Source organism: Pygocentrus nattereri, chromosome 12 (assembly GCF_015220715.1).
Source record: "Pygocentrus nattereri isolate fPygNat1 chromosome 12, fPygNat1.pri, whole genome shotgun sequence".
Taxonomy (NCBI): domain Eukaryota; kingdom Metazoa; phylum Chordata; class Actinopteri; order Characiformes; family Serrasalmidae; genus Pygocentrus; species Pygocentrus nattereri.
Window position 1 is genome coordinate 35759427 of NC_051222.1, and position 14762 is coordinate 35774188.

The 14762-nt window shown below is 45.6% G+C and overlaps 2 protein-coding genes across 3 annotated transcripts in view; both read left to right on the forward strand.

Annotated features, from left to right (window-relative positions):
- Nucleotides 1-675, forward strand: part of LOC119264688 (B-cell receptor CD22-like) — a 66224-nt gene extending 65549 nt beyond the window's left edge. The window contains exons 12-13 of the mRNA XM_037543315.1: nt 48-305; nt 404-675. Coding sequence (XP_037399212.1) covers nt 48-305; nt 404-675 — 530 coding nt within the window. The remainder of the gene's footprint in view (nt 1-47; nt 306-403) is intronic.
- The window catches only part of LOC119264729 (B-cell receptor CD22-like), a 50460-nt gene that overhangs the window by 4958 nt on the left and 30740 nt on the right, over nt 1-14762 (forward strand). For both annotated transcript variants that reach the window (XM_037543468.1, XM_037543469.1), the window contains exons 2-3: nt 13446-13512; nt 13683-14027. In XM_037543468.1, coding sequence (XP_037399365.1) covers nt 13455-13512; nt 13683-14027 — 403 coding nt within the window. In that variant the 5' untranslated portion in view covers nt 13446-13454. The remainder of the gene's footprint in view (nt 1-13445; nt 13513-13682; nt 14028-14762) is intronic.

Here is a 14762-nt window from a genome sequence, read left to right on the forward strand (position 1 = left end):
TTAGATTTTACTTTGTTTATTCGTTTATTTATTTTCTTCTGTTGTAGATCCTCCAAAGAACGTCTCAGTGTCCAGCAGTCCCTCTGGTGAAATAGTGGAGATCAGTTCAATGACTCTGACCTGCAGCAGTGATGGAAACCCACCTGTGAAGAACTACACCTGGTTTAAGGGATCAGCATCAGTAGGAGAAGGAAAAACCTACAGCATTCCCAACATCAGATCTGAGGACAGTGGAGAATACACATGCCAGAGTCGGAATGATCTTGGAGAGAGAAACTCCACTGCTGTGCAGATTAATGTTCTTTGTAAGCTTCTTGTAATTATTTTATTCTGTATTAAATTATTTGAGGAAGCCCAAAAATCTAAAAGATCATTCTTATTTTTATCTTGTGTCCTCCTTTAGATCCTCCAAAGAGCATCTCAGTGTCCATCTGTTCCTCTGGTGAAATAGTGGAGGGCAGTTCAGTGACTCTGACCTGCAGCAGTGATGGAAACCCACCTGTGAAGATCTACACCTGGTTTAAAGAAGGTGGAACCTCACCTCTAGGATCTGGACAGAATTACAACATCCTCAGCATCACTGCTGACCACACTGGACTGTATTACTGTGAAGCTCAGAATGACCATGGAGCTCTGAATGGAACTGTGATGGTCACTGTTAAGAGTAGGTGGTGAATAATGAGAGAAATACTGTGTTTCACTGCTCCATTTTAAAATAAGGACAGATTAAAGTGCTTTAAATTTTCTTTTCTGCAGGTTCAAATTTGTCTACGGTTTGGATCGCAGTGGGGGGAGGAATCTTTCTTCTTCTGCTTGTTACTGTCTTAATCTGCATTTGCAGGTCAGTAAAATCCTGCATACATCTTCCTACACTGTGACAATGGTGCTTGTTTGGTACTTGTTTTGTAACAATGGGTTAACATATCAAACAGAGATTTTGCTCCTAATGAAGACTAATTGGAACATATTCGTTATTTTGTGCCATTTTCACAGAATGAAGAAAAGAACAGCTGGAACCAGCTGCAGTAAACCAAAACAGGTACAGTCAGATTCATGTAATTTAGTAGACATTCTTATCCAGCGTGACTTATGAAGCTGCTTTGTTGTGCTCTTATTATTTTTCCCAGCTAGGCAAGAGTCCAAACTACTCTTGAATTCAGACACCGCCAAAAGTCAGTGCTGATAATTAGACAGAAAAACACAGTATTACGAGATATAGTTAGGTTATGACTGAAGTTCTGGTGGAGGAACTTGCCCTAAACCCTGCCTTCTTCCAGTAAAACACCCTTTAAATCCACAACCTCAACCTTTTCCTCCTGTGATGAAGTGTTCTCAATCAGTTGGGAGACGCCACTGCAGATACAAGCCACTCTCCAATAGACCTTCAGTCTCTCTCCTTAATTTGTTTCAGCCACCTGCCTGCACCTTCTGCAGATAAGTTAAGTGATACTTTTTTAATCCCACAAAAGGGGAAATTCCACCTCCGCATTTAACCTGTCCATGAAGTGAAACACCACATACACACTAGGGGGCAGTGAGCACACTTGCCCAGAGCAGTGGGCAGCCCTATCCACAGCACCCGGTGAGCAGTTGGGGGTTAGGTGTCTTGCACAAGGACACCTCAGTCATGTGCTGTCAGCCCTGGGGATCGAACTGGCAACCTTGCGGTCACAGGGCCAGATCCTTAACCTCCAGCCCACAAATGCCCCGTGATACAGTCCAGTCCACATCCTACTGAAATCTGTTTCACCCTACCTGATGCTCTGGATAGTGAGGCTTCGATAAGATCTATTTTTCTCCAGTCATATCTCCCTGCCTGGTTCCAGCACTTCCATCATGGCTGTGGCACCTAAAGCCTTGATGGCTCACGTTCCTCCGCTCCTTCCCTCACCCTCTGTGAGCCTCATCCAAACTGCACCATTATCTGGACTGCAACCAGGCACCAGTGTGCCCCAAAGGAGAGATTGCATCCACTCTGTCTCAGCTCTGCCAGACGGAAACAAAACCTACTCCCTGCCAATGCTTGACCCTGAGCTTACGTGGTCACTGAAACCACATGACGAAGCCATGCTTCATCTCTGTGATGACAAATGTTCTAGATAGTTCCATCTCGCCTCCACTCCATTCCAATCATCTTCACAAACCACCATTTGTCCCCTAGAAGGATCTGGCCTTCTAGACACTGGCAGAAGCTTCCCAGAACTCCAGCCCAAGTTCTCAGAGTTCTTGCCCTCCCTCAGTCTGTCTTTCCTCATACCACCACCATGTTGAAGGCATGGTCTGAACTCACTAAGCAATATTAGTACAGTACAGTACAATACTGATAAGCCATAATCTAAATGAACACATGTTCTGTCCAGTAGTAGGTGGTCCTTTGCAGCTTGTATTTGTTTGTTATTTCAGAACCACAGAGAAGAGTATTTAAATTTGGGACACCTCAAGAAAGTGTTAGACAAGATAATCCTTTATTAGTCCCACAACAGGGAACGTTTGTAGGATAGTAATCTTTTCTGTAACACTTTCAGAATATTAAACTGTTCTCCATGAACTCTTCAACCTCAGGATGATGTCCTCTACACCAGCGTTACACCCAGCACATCCAGACCTGCACAGGCTGCTGACTCTGCTGACTCTGGAGCTGCTGATGTTCTGTATGATGAAGTGACCAGCACTGACCAGCAGGGGGAGCCCCAGTATGCCAGTGTTACATTCATTCGCCACGCTGATGACGCTGGGTGAGTTTCACTGAGCTTTAATATAACGATCCCCAGAGAAACTTTCTTTATTAAAAGAGAAAACTAAAACTCAGAGGTGAAAGGGAATTTGTGTAGGCAGCTTTATGGGATTTCCAATGTTGCATGTTAAAGCAGCCTGATATTAGCTTGATACATGTGCTTACACGTATTTTCTTGAGAAGACATGATAAAGTCAAATGTGTGATTTTATGAGCAGCACATGATTATGATTTGTTATACAAAAAGGTATTATAAAAGTTTGTTTCTTGCTAGTTATTGCTTAACCCTTGTGCAGTGTTCAGGTCTGTGGGACTATTTTCGTTGTTTACCAAAAAAAAAAAAGTGATTTCTAATTGTTTCAACCATTTTTGGCCTTTGCTCATTTTCACATAAAATAACACATTTTCAGTGCCTTCACACTGTTCACCCTCACCCCCCCCCCCCCCCCCCACCCCCCCACCCCCCCCCCACACACACACACATTTGTATTAAAAATATATTATATTTATATTTGCTGCCCATGGGCTGAACCTGCAGGGAATAAAAGTGTGGAGGTGCTGTGTCCTTCACTCTGTTCTCCACCTACATGGCCTGCTGTTTGTGTGTATTTCTGTTCACTATATTTCCAAAAGTATTCAGTCACCCATCCAAATCATTGAATTCAGGTGTTCCAGTCACTTCTGTGGCCACAGGTGTATAAAGCCGAGCCCCTAGGCCTGCAGACTGCTTCTACAGACATTAGTGAAAGAATGGGTCGCTCTCAGGAGCTCAGTGAATTCCAGCGTGGTACCGTGATCGGACGCCACCTGTGCAACAGTGTGTGTGTGTGTGTGTGTGTGAGGGTGGACAACATGGACAAGTTGCTGACTGGCTACTGCTGCTAAAGTATCACTTGTGATATTTGAAATATCTGGTATTTTTACATACATTTTAATGGTTGTATTTGATATATTATATAATAATAATGTGGTGGGTCCACCAAACCACTGAGCACCAAACAAGAGTAAATATCAGCAGAGCTGAACTCAGCACTGTGAGCAGCTTCACAGAGTTAGAAAATCATTTAGATTCTCAGTGAAATTTCAGAGGCAGAACTTTATTTTAGGTGCAGCTGCTGTTTTATCAGAAAAAGGTCTCTGGACTGTTTGACTAATTCAGTTCTCATCTCAGCATCATCTGCTGGATCGACACTGTGTGTTAAATAAATGGAGAGTAGTGGAGATCATGTTCATTAAAGATGGGAAAGAGTCAAGCTGTGGTTTGGTCTGATAAATGTTACACCCCCCCATGGTGTGCGGGATGGGACATAACAGTTATGCGACCCTGGGGTTAGCAGGGCCTAGATAAAATCTGGATAACAGGACACAGAAGACAGGATGAAACCGTGTGTTCAGCTTCAGCTCTCAGATTCATCTCTTTCTTTTTATTCAACAACATACAAAACTAAATCATCTCATCAGTTTCACATCAACATTGCATATTACTTGCACTTCATATACATTCACAAAGAAGATAATTTCAACTAACAAATAACAAAACTGCACATCGCAGTAAACACTTGGGTCTATAACTCGTCAATATACTTGGGCTCTAACACTGTATCCAAAAATATATATAAAAATGTATATATGTATATAAAATATTTCTCTATATTTATACATCTATACATGCACATATATACACTCCAATACTCAAACACATGTTCTGCATTAATTTACTCCATTACACTGTTACAGCTTCACCAAAAATACCTTCAACTCATACAGAGTACACCGACTTTCTCTTAGTGCTTTAATCTCACTGTTAAGTCGAGCTTCATATACTTTATCTGCATAGAGTGTATTTACAATTGACCAAAGTATGAAGCCTGAATCAAACTGAATGTGAACAGGAACAATAAGTAGAAAACCCCAGAGATGTTACCAACTGTAGCTTATATAGCTTGTAAACACAGTCCAGTGGTTGGCAGAGGCTCTAGCTTCACTTAAATGAGGCCAAACAGTCTCTTTAATAGGAAAAACAAATAAATCGAATCGAATAAGGCCCTAACTTCACTCACAGCGACCTAATATGGTTTTATATTCATCCATCCATCCATCCATCCATTATCTTCCGCTTGTCCAGGGTCGCGGGAGCGGCATCCTAAGCAATGAAGCCCAGACCTCCCTTTCCCCAGCCACTTCCACCAGCTCTCCAAGGGGGATTCCGAGGCGCTCCCAGGCCAGCTGGGCGATATAGTCGCGCCAGCGTGTCCTGGGTCTTCCCCGGGGTCTCCTCCCAGGTGGACTCGCCTGTGACACCTCCCGAGGGAGGCGTCCAGGAGGCATCCTAACCAGATGCCCGAACCACCTCAGCTGGCTCCTCTCGACGTGAAGAAGCAGCGGCTCTACTCCGAGTCCCTCCCGGATGACTGAACTTCTCACCCTATCTCTAAGGGAGAGTCCAGACACCCTGCGGAGGAAACTCATTTCGGCCGCTTGTATTCGCGATCTTATTCTTTCGGTCATTACCCAAAGCTCATGACCATAGGTGAGGGTGGGAACGTAGATCGACCGGTAAATCGAGAGCCTTGCCTTATGGCTCAGCTCTTTCTTTACCACAACAGACCGGTAAAGAGCCCGCATCACTGCTGACCCAGCACCAATCCGCCTGTCAATCTCCCGCTCCCTTGTACCATCACTCGTGAACAAGACCCCGAGATACTTGAACTGCTCCACTTGAGGCAAGAGCCTATCCCCGACCCAGAGAGGGCTCTCCACCCTTTTCCGCCTGAGAACCATGGTCTCGGATTTAGAGGTACTGATTCTCATCCCAGCCGCTTCACACTCGGCTGCAAACCGATCCAGCGAAAGCTGAAGTTCGCGGCCTGATGTCCCCAATAGGACCACATCATCTGCAAACAGCAGTGATGTGACCCTGAGGTCACCAAACCGGACACCCTCCATCCCTTGGCTGCGCCTAGAAATTCTATCCATAAAAATTATGAATAGAATCGGTGACAAAGGGCAGCCCTGACGGAGTCCAACTCTCACTGGGAACGAGTCTGACTTACTGCCGGCTATGCGAACCAAACTCCAGCTTTGTTTGTACAGGGCCTGAATGGCTCGTAGCAAAGAGCCATGTACCCCGTACTCCCGAAGCACCTCCCACAGAATACCCCGGGGAACACAGTCGAATGCCTTCTCCAGATCCACAAAGCACATGTGGACTGGTTGGGCAAACTCCCATGAACCCTCCAGAATCCTGGAGAGGGTGAAGAGTTGGTCCAGTGTTCCACGACCAGGGCGGAACCCGCACTGTTCCTCCTGGATCCGAGGTTCGACTATAAGCCGGACTCTCTTCTCCAGTACCCCTGCATAGACCTTGCCAGGGAGGCTGAGGAGTGTGATTCCCCTGTAGTTGGAACACACCCTCCGGTCCCCTTTTTTAAAAAGAGGCACCACCACCCCAGTCTGCCAATCCAGTGGCACCGCCCCCGATGTCCACGCAATGTTGAAAAGGTGTGTCAGTCAAGACAGCCCCACAACATCCAGAGCCTTGAGGAACTCAGGGCGGATCTCATCCACCCCTGGAGCCTTGCCACCAAGGAGCTTCTTAACTACCTTAGCGACTTCAGCCTCAGTAATGGACAAGCCTATTCCCATGTCCCCAGACTCAGCCTCCTCACTGGAGAACGTGTCGGTGGGATTGAGAAGGTCCTCAAAGTATTCCTTCCACCGCCCAATGACGTCTTCAGTCGAAGTCAGCAGCACACCATCTCCACTATATACAGTGCTAGTGGCACACTGCTTTCCCCTTCTGAGTCGCCTGACGGTTTGCCAGAATCTTTTCGGAGCCGACTTAAAGTCAGTTTCCAAGGCCTCACCAAACTCCTCCCATACACGGGTTTTTGCCTTGGCAACAACTGAAGCCGCAGATCGCTTGGCCTGTCGATACCTGCCAGCTGCCTCTGGTGTCCCACAGGCCAACCATGCCCGGTAGGACTCCTTCTTCAGCTTGACGGCATCTCTCACCTGGGGTGTCCACCACCGGGTTCGAGGATTACCGCCCCGACAGGCACCAACTACCTTACGGCCACAGCTACAGTCAGCCGCTTCAGCAATGGAGGAACGGAACATGGCCCATTCTGAGTCAATGTCCCCCACCTCCCCCGATATCTGGTCAAAGTTCTGACGGAGGTGTGAGTTGAAGATCAATCTGACAGGTTCTTCTGCCAGACGTTCCCAGCAAACCCTCACTATGCGTTTGGGCTTGCCTGGTCTGACCGGCATCTTCCCCCACCACCTGATCCAACTCACCACCAGGTGGTGATCAGTTGACAGCTCAGTTCCTCTCTTTACCCGGGTGTCCAAAACACATGGCCGCAAGTCCGATGACATGACTACAAAGTCAATCATTGAACTGCGGCGGAGGAGGAGTGGAGGAGGAGCACTTTCAAGCACCCTTCCCAAGGACTCTAAGAAGGCTGGGTACTCTGAACTGCTGTTCGGTGCATAAGCACAGACAACAGTCAGGACCCGTTCCCCAACCCGAAGGCGTAGGGAAGCTACCCTCTCGTCCACCGGAGAAAACCCCAACATACAGGCACATAGTCGAGGGGCTATGAGAAAGCCCACACCTGCCCGCCGCCTCTCACCATGGGCAACTCCAGAAAAGAATAAAGTCCAGCCCCTCTCAAGGAGATTGGACCCAGAGCCCAAGCTGTGTGTTGAGGTGAACCCGACTATATCTAGCCGGTATCTCTCCACCTCGCGCACCAACTCAGGCTCCGGTTTTATATTCACATATATTTAATTATCTAACCTACTGATGTACAACCAGTAGATTAAAGGTGTTTATAAGGCCGAAATGATTAATGCTGCTTATTACATGCTAGTGGAAGGCTAATGGCATCCAATAGCGGCGGCCAGGCGCGCGGTTAGCGGGATGCTAGCTAATGCTAGCGGAAGGCTAACAGCACCCAATAGTGGCGGCCAGGCGCGCGGTTAGCGGGATGCTAGCTAATGCTAGCGGAAGGCTAACGGCACCCAATAGCGTCGGCCAGGCGCGAGGTTAGCGGGATGCTAGCTAATGCTAGCGGAAGGCTAACGGCACCCAATAGCGTCGGCCAGGCGCGCGGTTGGCGGGATGCTAGCTAATGGTAGCGGAAGGCTAACGGCACCCAATAGCGTCGGCCAGGCGCGCGGTTGGCGGGATGCTAGCGGAAGGCTAACGGCACCCAATAGCGTCGGGCCTGGCGCGCGGTTGGCGGGATGCTAGCTAATGGTAGCGGAAGGCTAACGGCACCCAATAGCGTCGGCCAGGCGCGCGGTTGGCGGGATGCTAGCGGAAGGCTAACGGCACCCAATAGCGTCGGCCAGGCGCGCGGTTGGCGGGATGCTAGCTAATGGTAGCGGAAGGCTAACGGCACCCAATATCGTCGGCCAGGCGCGCGGTTGGCGGGATGCTAGCTAATGCTAGCGGAAGGCTAACGGCACCCAATAGCGTCGGCCAGGCGCGAGGTTGGCGGGATGCTAGCTAATGCTAGCGGAAGGCTAACGGCACCCAATAGCGCCGGCCAGGCGCGCGGTTGGCGGGATGCTAGCTAATGGTAGCGGAAGGCTAACGGCACCCAATAGCGTCGGCCAGGCGCGCGGTTGGCGGGATGCTAGCGGAAGGCTAACGGCACCCAATAGCGTCGGCCAGGCGCGAGGTTAGCGGGATGCTAGCTAATGCTGGCGGAAGGCTAACGGCACCCAATAGCGTCGGCCAGGTGCGCGGTTGGCGTGATGCTAGCTAATGCTAGCGGAAGGCTAACGGCACCCAATAGCGTCGGCCAGGCGTGCGGTTGGCGGGATGCTAGCGGAAGGCTAACGGCACCCAATAGCGTCGGCCAGGCTCGAGGTTAGCGGGATGCTAGCTAATGCTAGCGGAAGGCTAATGGCACCCAATAGCGTCGGCCTGGCGCGCGGATAGCGGCATGCTAGCTAATGCTAGCGGAAGGCTAATAGCACCCAATAGCGTCGGCCAGGCGTGAGGTTAGCGGGATGCTAGCTAATGCTAGCGGAAGGCTAATAGCACCCAATAGCGTCGGCCAGGCGTGAGGTTAGCGGGATGCTAGCTAATGCTAGCGGCGCAGAACGTCTGCCAGTGCACCAGGACATAGCGGCTCATATTACACACAGCTCAACCTTCAGTAGCGCCACACTCATCAACCTTCACTGTAGCGCTTTGAACATTTATACGGGCACATTTCCACATTTCCCCACCTGGTAGCAGGACACAGAAGACACGATGAGACCGGGCGTTCAGCTTCAGCTCTCAGATTCAGCCCAGAACATTCTCCTGGTGCCCACCTAAGCCACAGTCTAGCGCCCGCCCCCTGGCACAGCTCCCTCTGCAGGACTGGAGGCATCACATTACAGAAAAACCACCCAAACAAAAACCCAAAAGAACAGACGGATAAAATATATGAAATAAATAGTTACTTAAATGTGATCACACTTTAAGGGTGTCGCATAAACTTATTTTAAACTTCTGCTTTTTAGACATTAAAAGTTAAAGTTTCATCTACTCTGTTTTGCAGGCCACCAACTCGGGATGTGGAAGATCTCTCAGTGATTTACAGCACAGTACGGATATATTAGGTCAGCTGTGAACTGCTGTACGGAGAGAGAGAGAGAGAGAGAGAGAGAGAGAGAGAGAGAGAGAGAGAGCATTTGTATGGATGGGCTCTCGAAGTATAATACTGAACCGTAGTAAACAAACTAAAGTTTTAAAGTTTATTTCATTTTTCACTTTTAATAAATATCATATCAGTATTCAGATTACATTTGAAGCCCAAAACTCCATTTGTCAGTTTTAAAACTTCAGCTGTATGTTTAAATTTGTGTAGTAGGCAGTGTTTTTTGTATTTAGTATTTTTTATTATTATTATTGTTATTTTTATTTTGCTTTATTGGGAACATATTTCTCTGCAGATGTATTAAATCTTAATCTGATTGTTTGGAGTGTTGTTTAATCATTTCTTGAATAAAGAATATTTTGCTTATTCAAAAAACAAAATAATTGCAGTTTCTTTATTTCTATTTTGTAAACATTACCAGACTGAGTGTACAGCAAAATGATTCCAACAGAGCACTGAGACATGGGATTTTATTTATTTATTTATGTATTTATTATTATTATTATTATTATTATTATTATTATTATTATATTTTTGTGTGAGTGAAAATATTCAAATAAAAAATGTCATAGGATGTAATTATGCAAATTACCTAGGTCACTGAAGCTGTACAGGATGAGGTGTTTCATAGTGGAATTGAACTCATGGGTGGAGGTGGTACCTGCTGCATTAGCATTAGAGAGAGTGGAGAGTTGGAGATCATTATCCGAGTGATCAATGTTCTGAACACACAGCAACTTCTGAACAATGAGACCATCAACAATGAGCTTCACTCATTAGGAAACGTATAGCTTTACATCCAACACAGCCTGGATGGTGGATGTGTGAAGTAATAAAGCCCTAAGATTTCCATGGATATGATCTTTACTTTGCTGTAATTACTAACCTCCACCTCTAGAGGGCAGGAATAATCGGAATAACTACTCAGACGAGCAGAAGGTACAGAGATAAGAATGGAAGAGGAGGATCTGAGTGAGCGGGTATAAGTTGTGCTTCGGACAGTCCGACCACATCTCCGTGTTCCTCTACCCAGCATACAGACAACTCCTCCAGCAAGCACTTCCAGTGAGTAAGACTATCAAAGTGTGGAATGAAGGAACTGACTTCAGGACTGCTTTGACAGTACAGACTGGGATGTGTTCAGAACTGCTGCTATGAATGAGGACTGTACTGTTGATCTAGAGGACTATGCTTCTGGGGTAACAGGCTACATCAGCTGCTGCCTTGAAAGCATTGTACAAGGCGCTGCAGAAAATATCCCAACCAGAAACCCTGGATAAATGGTGAAGTTTGCTCCAAGCTACGTGCCCACCATGCTGCATTTCTCTTAGGCAACACTGAAGATTACAAAAGGTCCAGATATGACCTGCGTAGATCTATCAAAGAGGCCAAGAGACAGTACAGGCTGAAGCTGGAGGGCTACTACACCATCATGGACTCCTGGCACATGTGGGAAGGGCTACAGCACATCACCCACTACCAGCAGAAGAGCAGGGCGGTCACAACCAGCCACACCACACTACCTGATCAGCTAAATGAGATTTATGCTCACTTTGAGGCCCTCAACCCTGGCCGACCGAGAGACACTATGGCCACACAGAACACATCACTCACTGTGACATCAGTGGACGTGTGCAGGACCTTGAGAAGAATAAACCCACGGAGAGCAGCCGGCCCAGACAACATCCCCGGGCGTGCACTCAGGGTTTGCTCATCAGAACTGGCTGATGTGTGTGGAAATATTCAATTCTGACACGTATGTTAGAATGCTCTACATCGACTACAGCTCAGCATTTAACATCCCACACAAACTCTCAGAAAAGCTCCTCACCCTCGGACTGACACCTGCCCTCTGTAACTGGTTGCTGAACTTTCTAACAGACAGACCCCAGTCAGACAGTCAGCAGTCGCACATCCAGCACAAGAACAGTCAGCTCAGGGGTCCCCCAGGGCTGTGTGCTGAGCCCCCTTCTGTACATGCTCTTCACTTATGGCTGCGTGGCCTCCCAGAACAACACCAGCATCATCAAGTTGGACTGATCACTGGTGGGGATGAAACAGCATACAGGAAGGAGGTGGCTGAGCTGGTGGCCTGGTGTCATAAGAACAATCTTTCCTTGAATGCAGACAAGACCAAGGAAATGATTGTTGATCCAAGGAGGAAGTTGGAGCTGCACACACCCCTGTACATTGGTGAGACTGAGGTGGAGAGGGTGAAAACCTTCAAATTCCTCAGCATCCGCATCAGTGAGGATCTCACGTGGTCTCACAACACACACCTCATAATCAGGAAGTCCCAGCAGGTGTGGTATGGAAACTGCACTGCTCACGACAGAGAGGCTCTCCAGCGTGTGATCAAAACTGCACAGTCCATCTCAGGAGCAGCCTTCCCCTCACTACAGGACACTTATCATGCCAGAGTCATCAGGAGGGCCCACAACATCATCAGGGACAGTACACACCCCCAGCACAGACTCTTCACACTCCTACCTTCAGGCAGATGCTAAAGGAGTGTGAAGTCCAGGACGAGGATGAACAACTGCTCTACATACTTACACATCCGCACGTGTAACTTTCATTTTCTTTCAACTTTGCACATACTGTGCTTTTTTACTATAGTTTTTAGTGTTATTCTTATCTTCGATTTTGTATTTGTTTTCTCTTCTCTTAAGATTATATTTGGTGAATGGAGGAACAGCAACCTAAGAATTTCATTGTATGGTGTAACTGCCCTTTCCGCTGTACATATGACAATAAAACACTTGAATCAAGTGAAAATGTATGACTTTGACATATTAAAGATTCTGTTTTATTTCTGTTGTTAATGAACAGGTTTGTTAGTATTTACAGGGTGAAAAGTGAAATATATCAAGTTACAGTGAAGTCTAGACAAAAGTTTACTCTTTATTGCTGAAGTAAACAGTTGTGGTAACTTGATCCCTCATCATTCGTCTCATTTAAATCTTAATTTATGTTAATGTAGTGATGACATGGCTATAAAGACGGGTTCTGAGATTCTGCCCCAGCCTACAGTGCATGACCAATGTAAGAGGGTGAGTTCGCAATGATACTAGAACATGCAGATCAGTCACTGTGTTCTTCAGATGATCTGATGGTGTTTATTCTATCAGCTGGGTAACACTGTACTGAGATCAGCTCTGATCAACACACCAGTGATCATTACTGCTTCATACAGTAGCAGGAGGAGAGGAGGAGCTGGTCCTACATCAGTTCATGTCTAATTTAAATAACTGTAATAATAGACGTGAAAAACTGACGTCACAGTTTCAGTGAGAGAAAATTCAGATAAAGATCTCTGGCTGCAGCTCAGAAGGTCACGTGTACCCTACTAGAGGAAGATGCATATTAATAACGCAGCTTATAGCTAAATGTGTTAACAGCATCTAGTTCATGATCTCAGTGCTGACTCTGTTCTCACCATTTATCGTCTGGACGCTGGAGACGAGCCTCGATACTGAACGGTAAGACTTTCTCTTTAATTCAGAAGATTTTCATAGTTTTGAGAAAGATTCAGTTCACATTTGGTTGTTTCTGTTTACACTAATATTCTCCTGTTACAATTTCAACAAACAACTGGGATTATTTTTGGGGAAAGCATGGAGGACATTCTGTATGTTCACATGATACTCAAGAAAAAGCAAATACATGGTAAATAAAATGCATATCTAGTCCTGTTATTGCCTGAGGAATGAAATGTGATGCATCTGCACTGTGGGTGAAGAATAGCTCTAAATACAGAAGGTGATCCATGTTGCTCAGTATAGACCTTCCCTTGTGAAGAACCTGCTGGTCACAAATACTCAGAAATGTCTCTTTCATCGCTGTTCTCATTGTACAATGAGCCTTTGCTCTTCACAGTCAGATTACTAAAACACAGAGTTATGAAAAAAAACATTAAGAAATGTTGAAATAAAACACAGACTTCATTACAATATAAACATTTAGATTTTTTACTTCTTAAGGACTTTTCATCAAGATCTGGAAATGTTTCATGTAACTGCCATTACTTTATAAATACCCTCCAGGCTGCTGTGATGAGGTCATTGAGAACGGCTCCTCCTCTTCCTCTGGTCTTTCTGCTCATGACTGCTGGTGAGTCAGTGTTTGTTGTGGTTTGTGGTTTCTCTCAGAATCAGCTCAGTGGTGTAGAGTAGCTGCTGGAGTTGGAGAGGAGAGAAGTGAAGCTGTAAGCTACAGTCACTCTGACTGTCTTATGGGCTCCAGACTCTGTAATCAGCTCTTTCATGCATCATATGTTTCAGGAGCTTTTGGAACAGAGTGGAGTGTGAAGTACAACCAACAGGAAATCTGTGCTTTAAATGGATCCACAGTGTTTATGAACGGAACTTTTACTCACCCAGAAAATCTCACAGTGACAGAGACTTTCTGGATCATACATCCAGTTGAGGGTGTGGAGCCGACTGATCTGAGTAAAGAGTCAAATTATTCAGGCAGAGTCGAGTTTTTCACTGATGATCAGAAACACTTCTCCCTCAAACTGAGTGATGTGATGAAGAAGGATGAACATCAGTTCCGCTTCAGAATCATAACAAATGTAGAAAAAGGAAGATGGGCAGGTGAACCTGGGGTTCAGCTCAGAGTTACAGGTGAGTTAATCATCCCATTGTCCAGCTATAAGACACAGCTCTGGATTCAGAGTCATGTTTATTCATGACTGCTCTGAATATTCATGTTGTTTTATCATCACTGATTTTATTAATCTGCTCTAATGATGTTCAGCTTCTGTTCTGATTCACTCCTACATCATTTTATCTGGTCTTACTCCTCATTCAGTTCATCTGCTCAGTTTCTTTCTGACCTTTGGTAACGCTTTATTTGGAGTGGTCCTCTTTAGATGATGCCCTTAATTCTAATCCTAACCCTCAAACATTTTTGACTTGTTACTGAGAGTTTATGTTGTTTAATCTAAAAAATCCCACTCAAAATAAAGTATCTTTTGACCTTATCTAAGTCATGACCTTATCATGGAACATATTAATGATTTATATCACTGTCTTACTATTAACCTTTTGATTTAAAGAACTTTACTTAAGTTATGAACATTAAGAGCAATTATTCAGCAAAGGTTATAAATAACACACACACATTGTCAGTGTTGGACCAAAACCTGGTGTTTCAAAACAAGGAAAGAACTTTCTAAACTTTTCAAAATCTATTTCTGTTTTTTTGTCTCATCATGAAAATATTGCATAATATATGTATATTACATAATATATTACATAATAATATGACTTTCAAATTGCTGCAAAAGTAAAGAAAATAAACTGCAAAAAGGAAATATATCAACATTACGTCGATATGTTCCACTTTGTTTTCAAGCT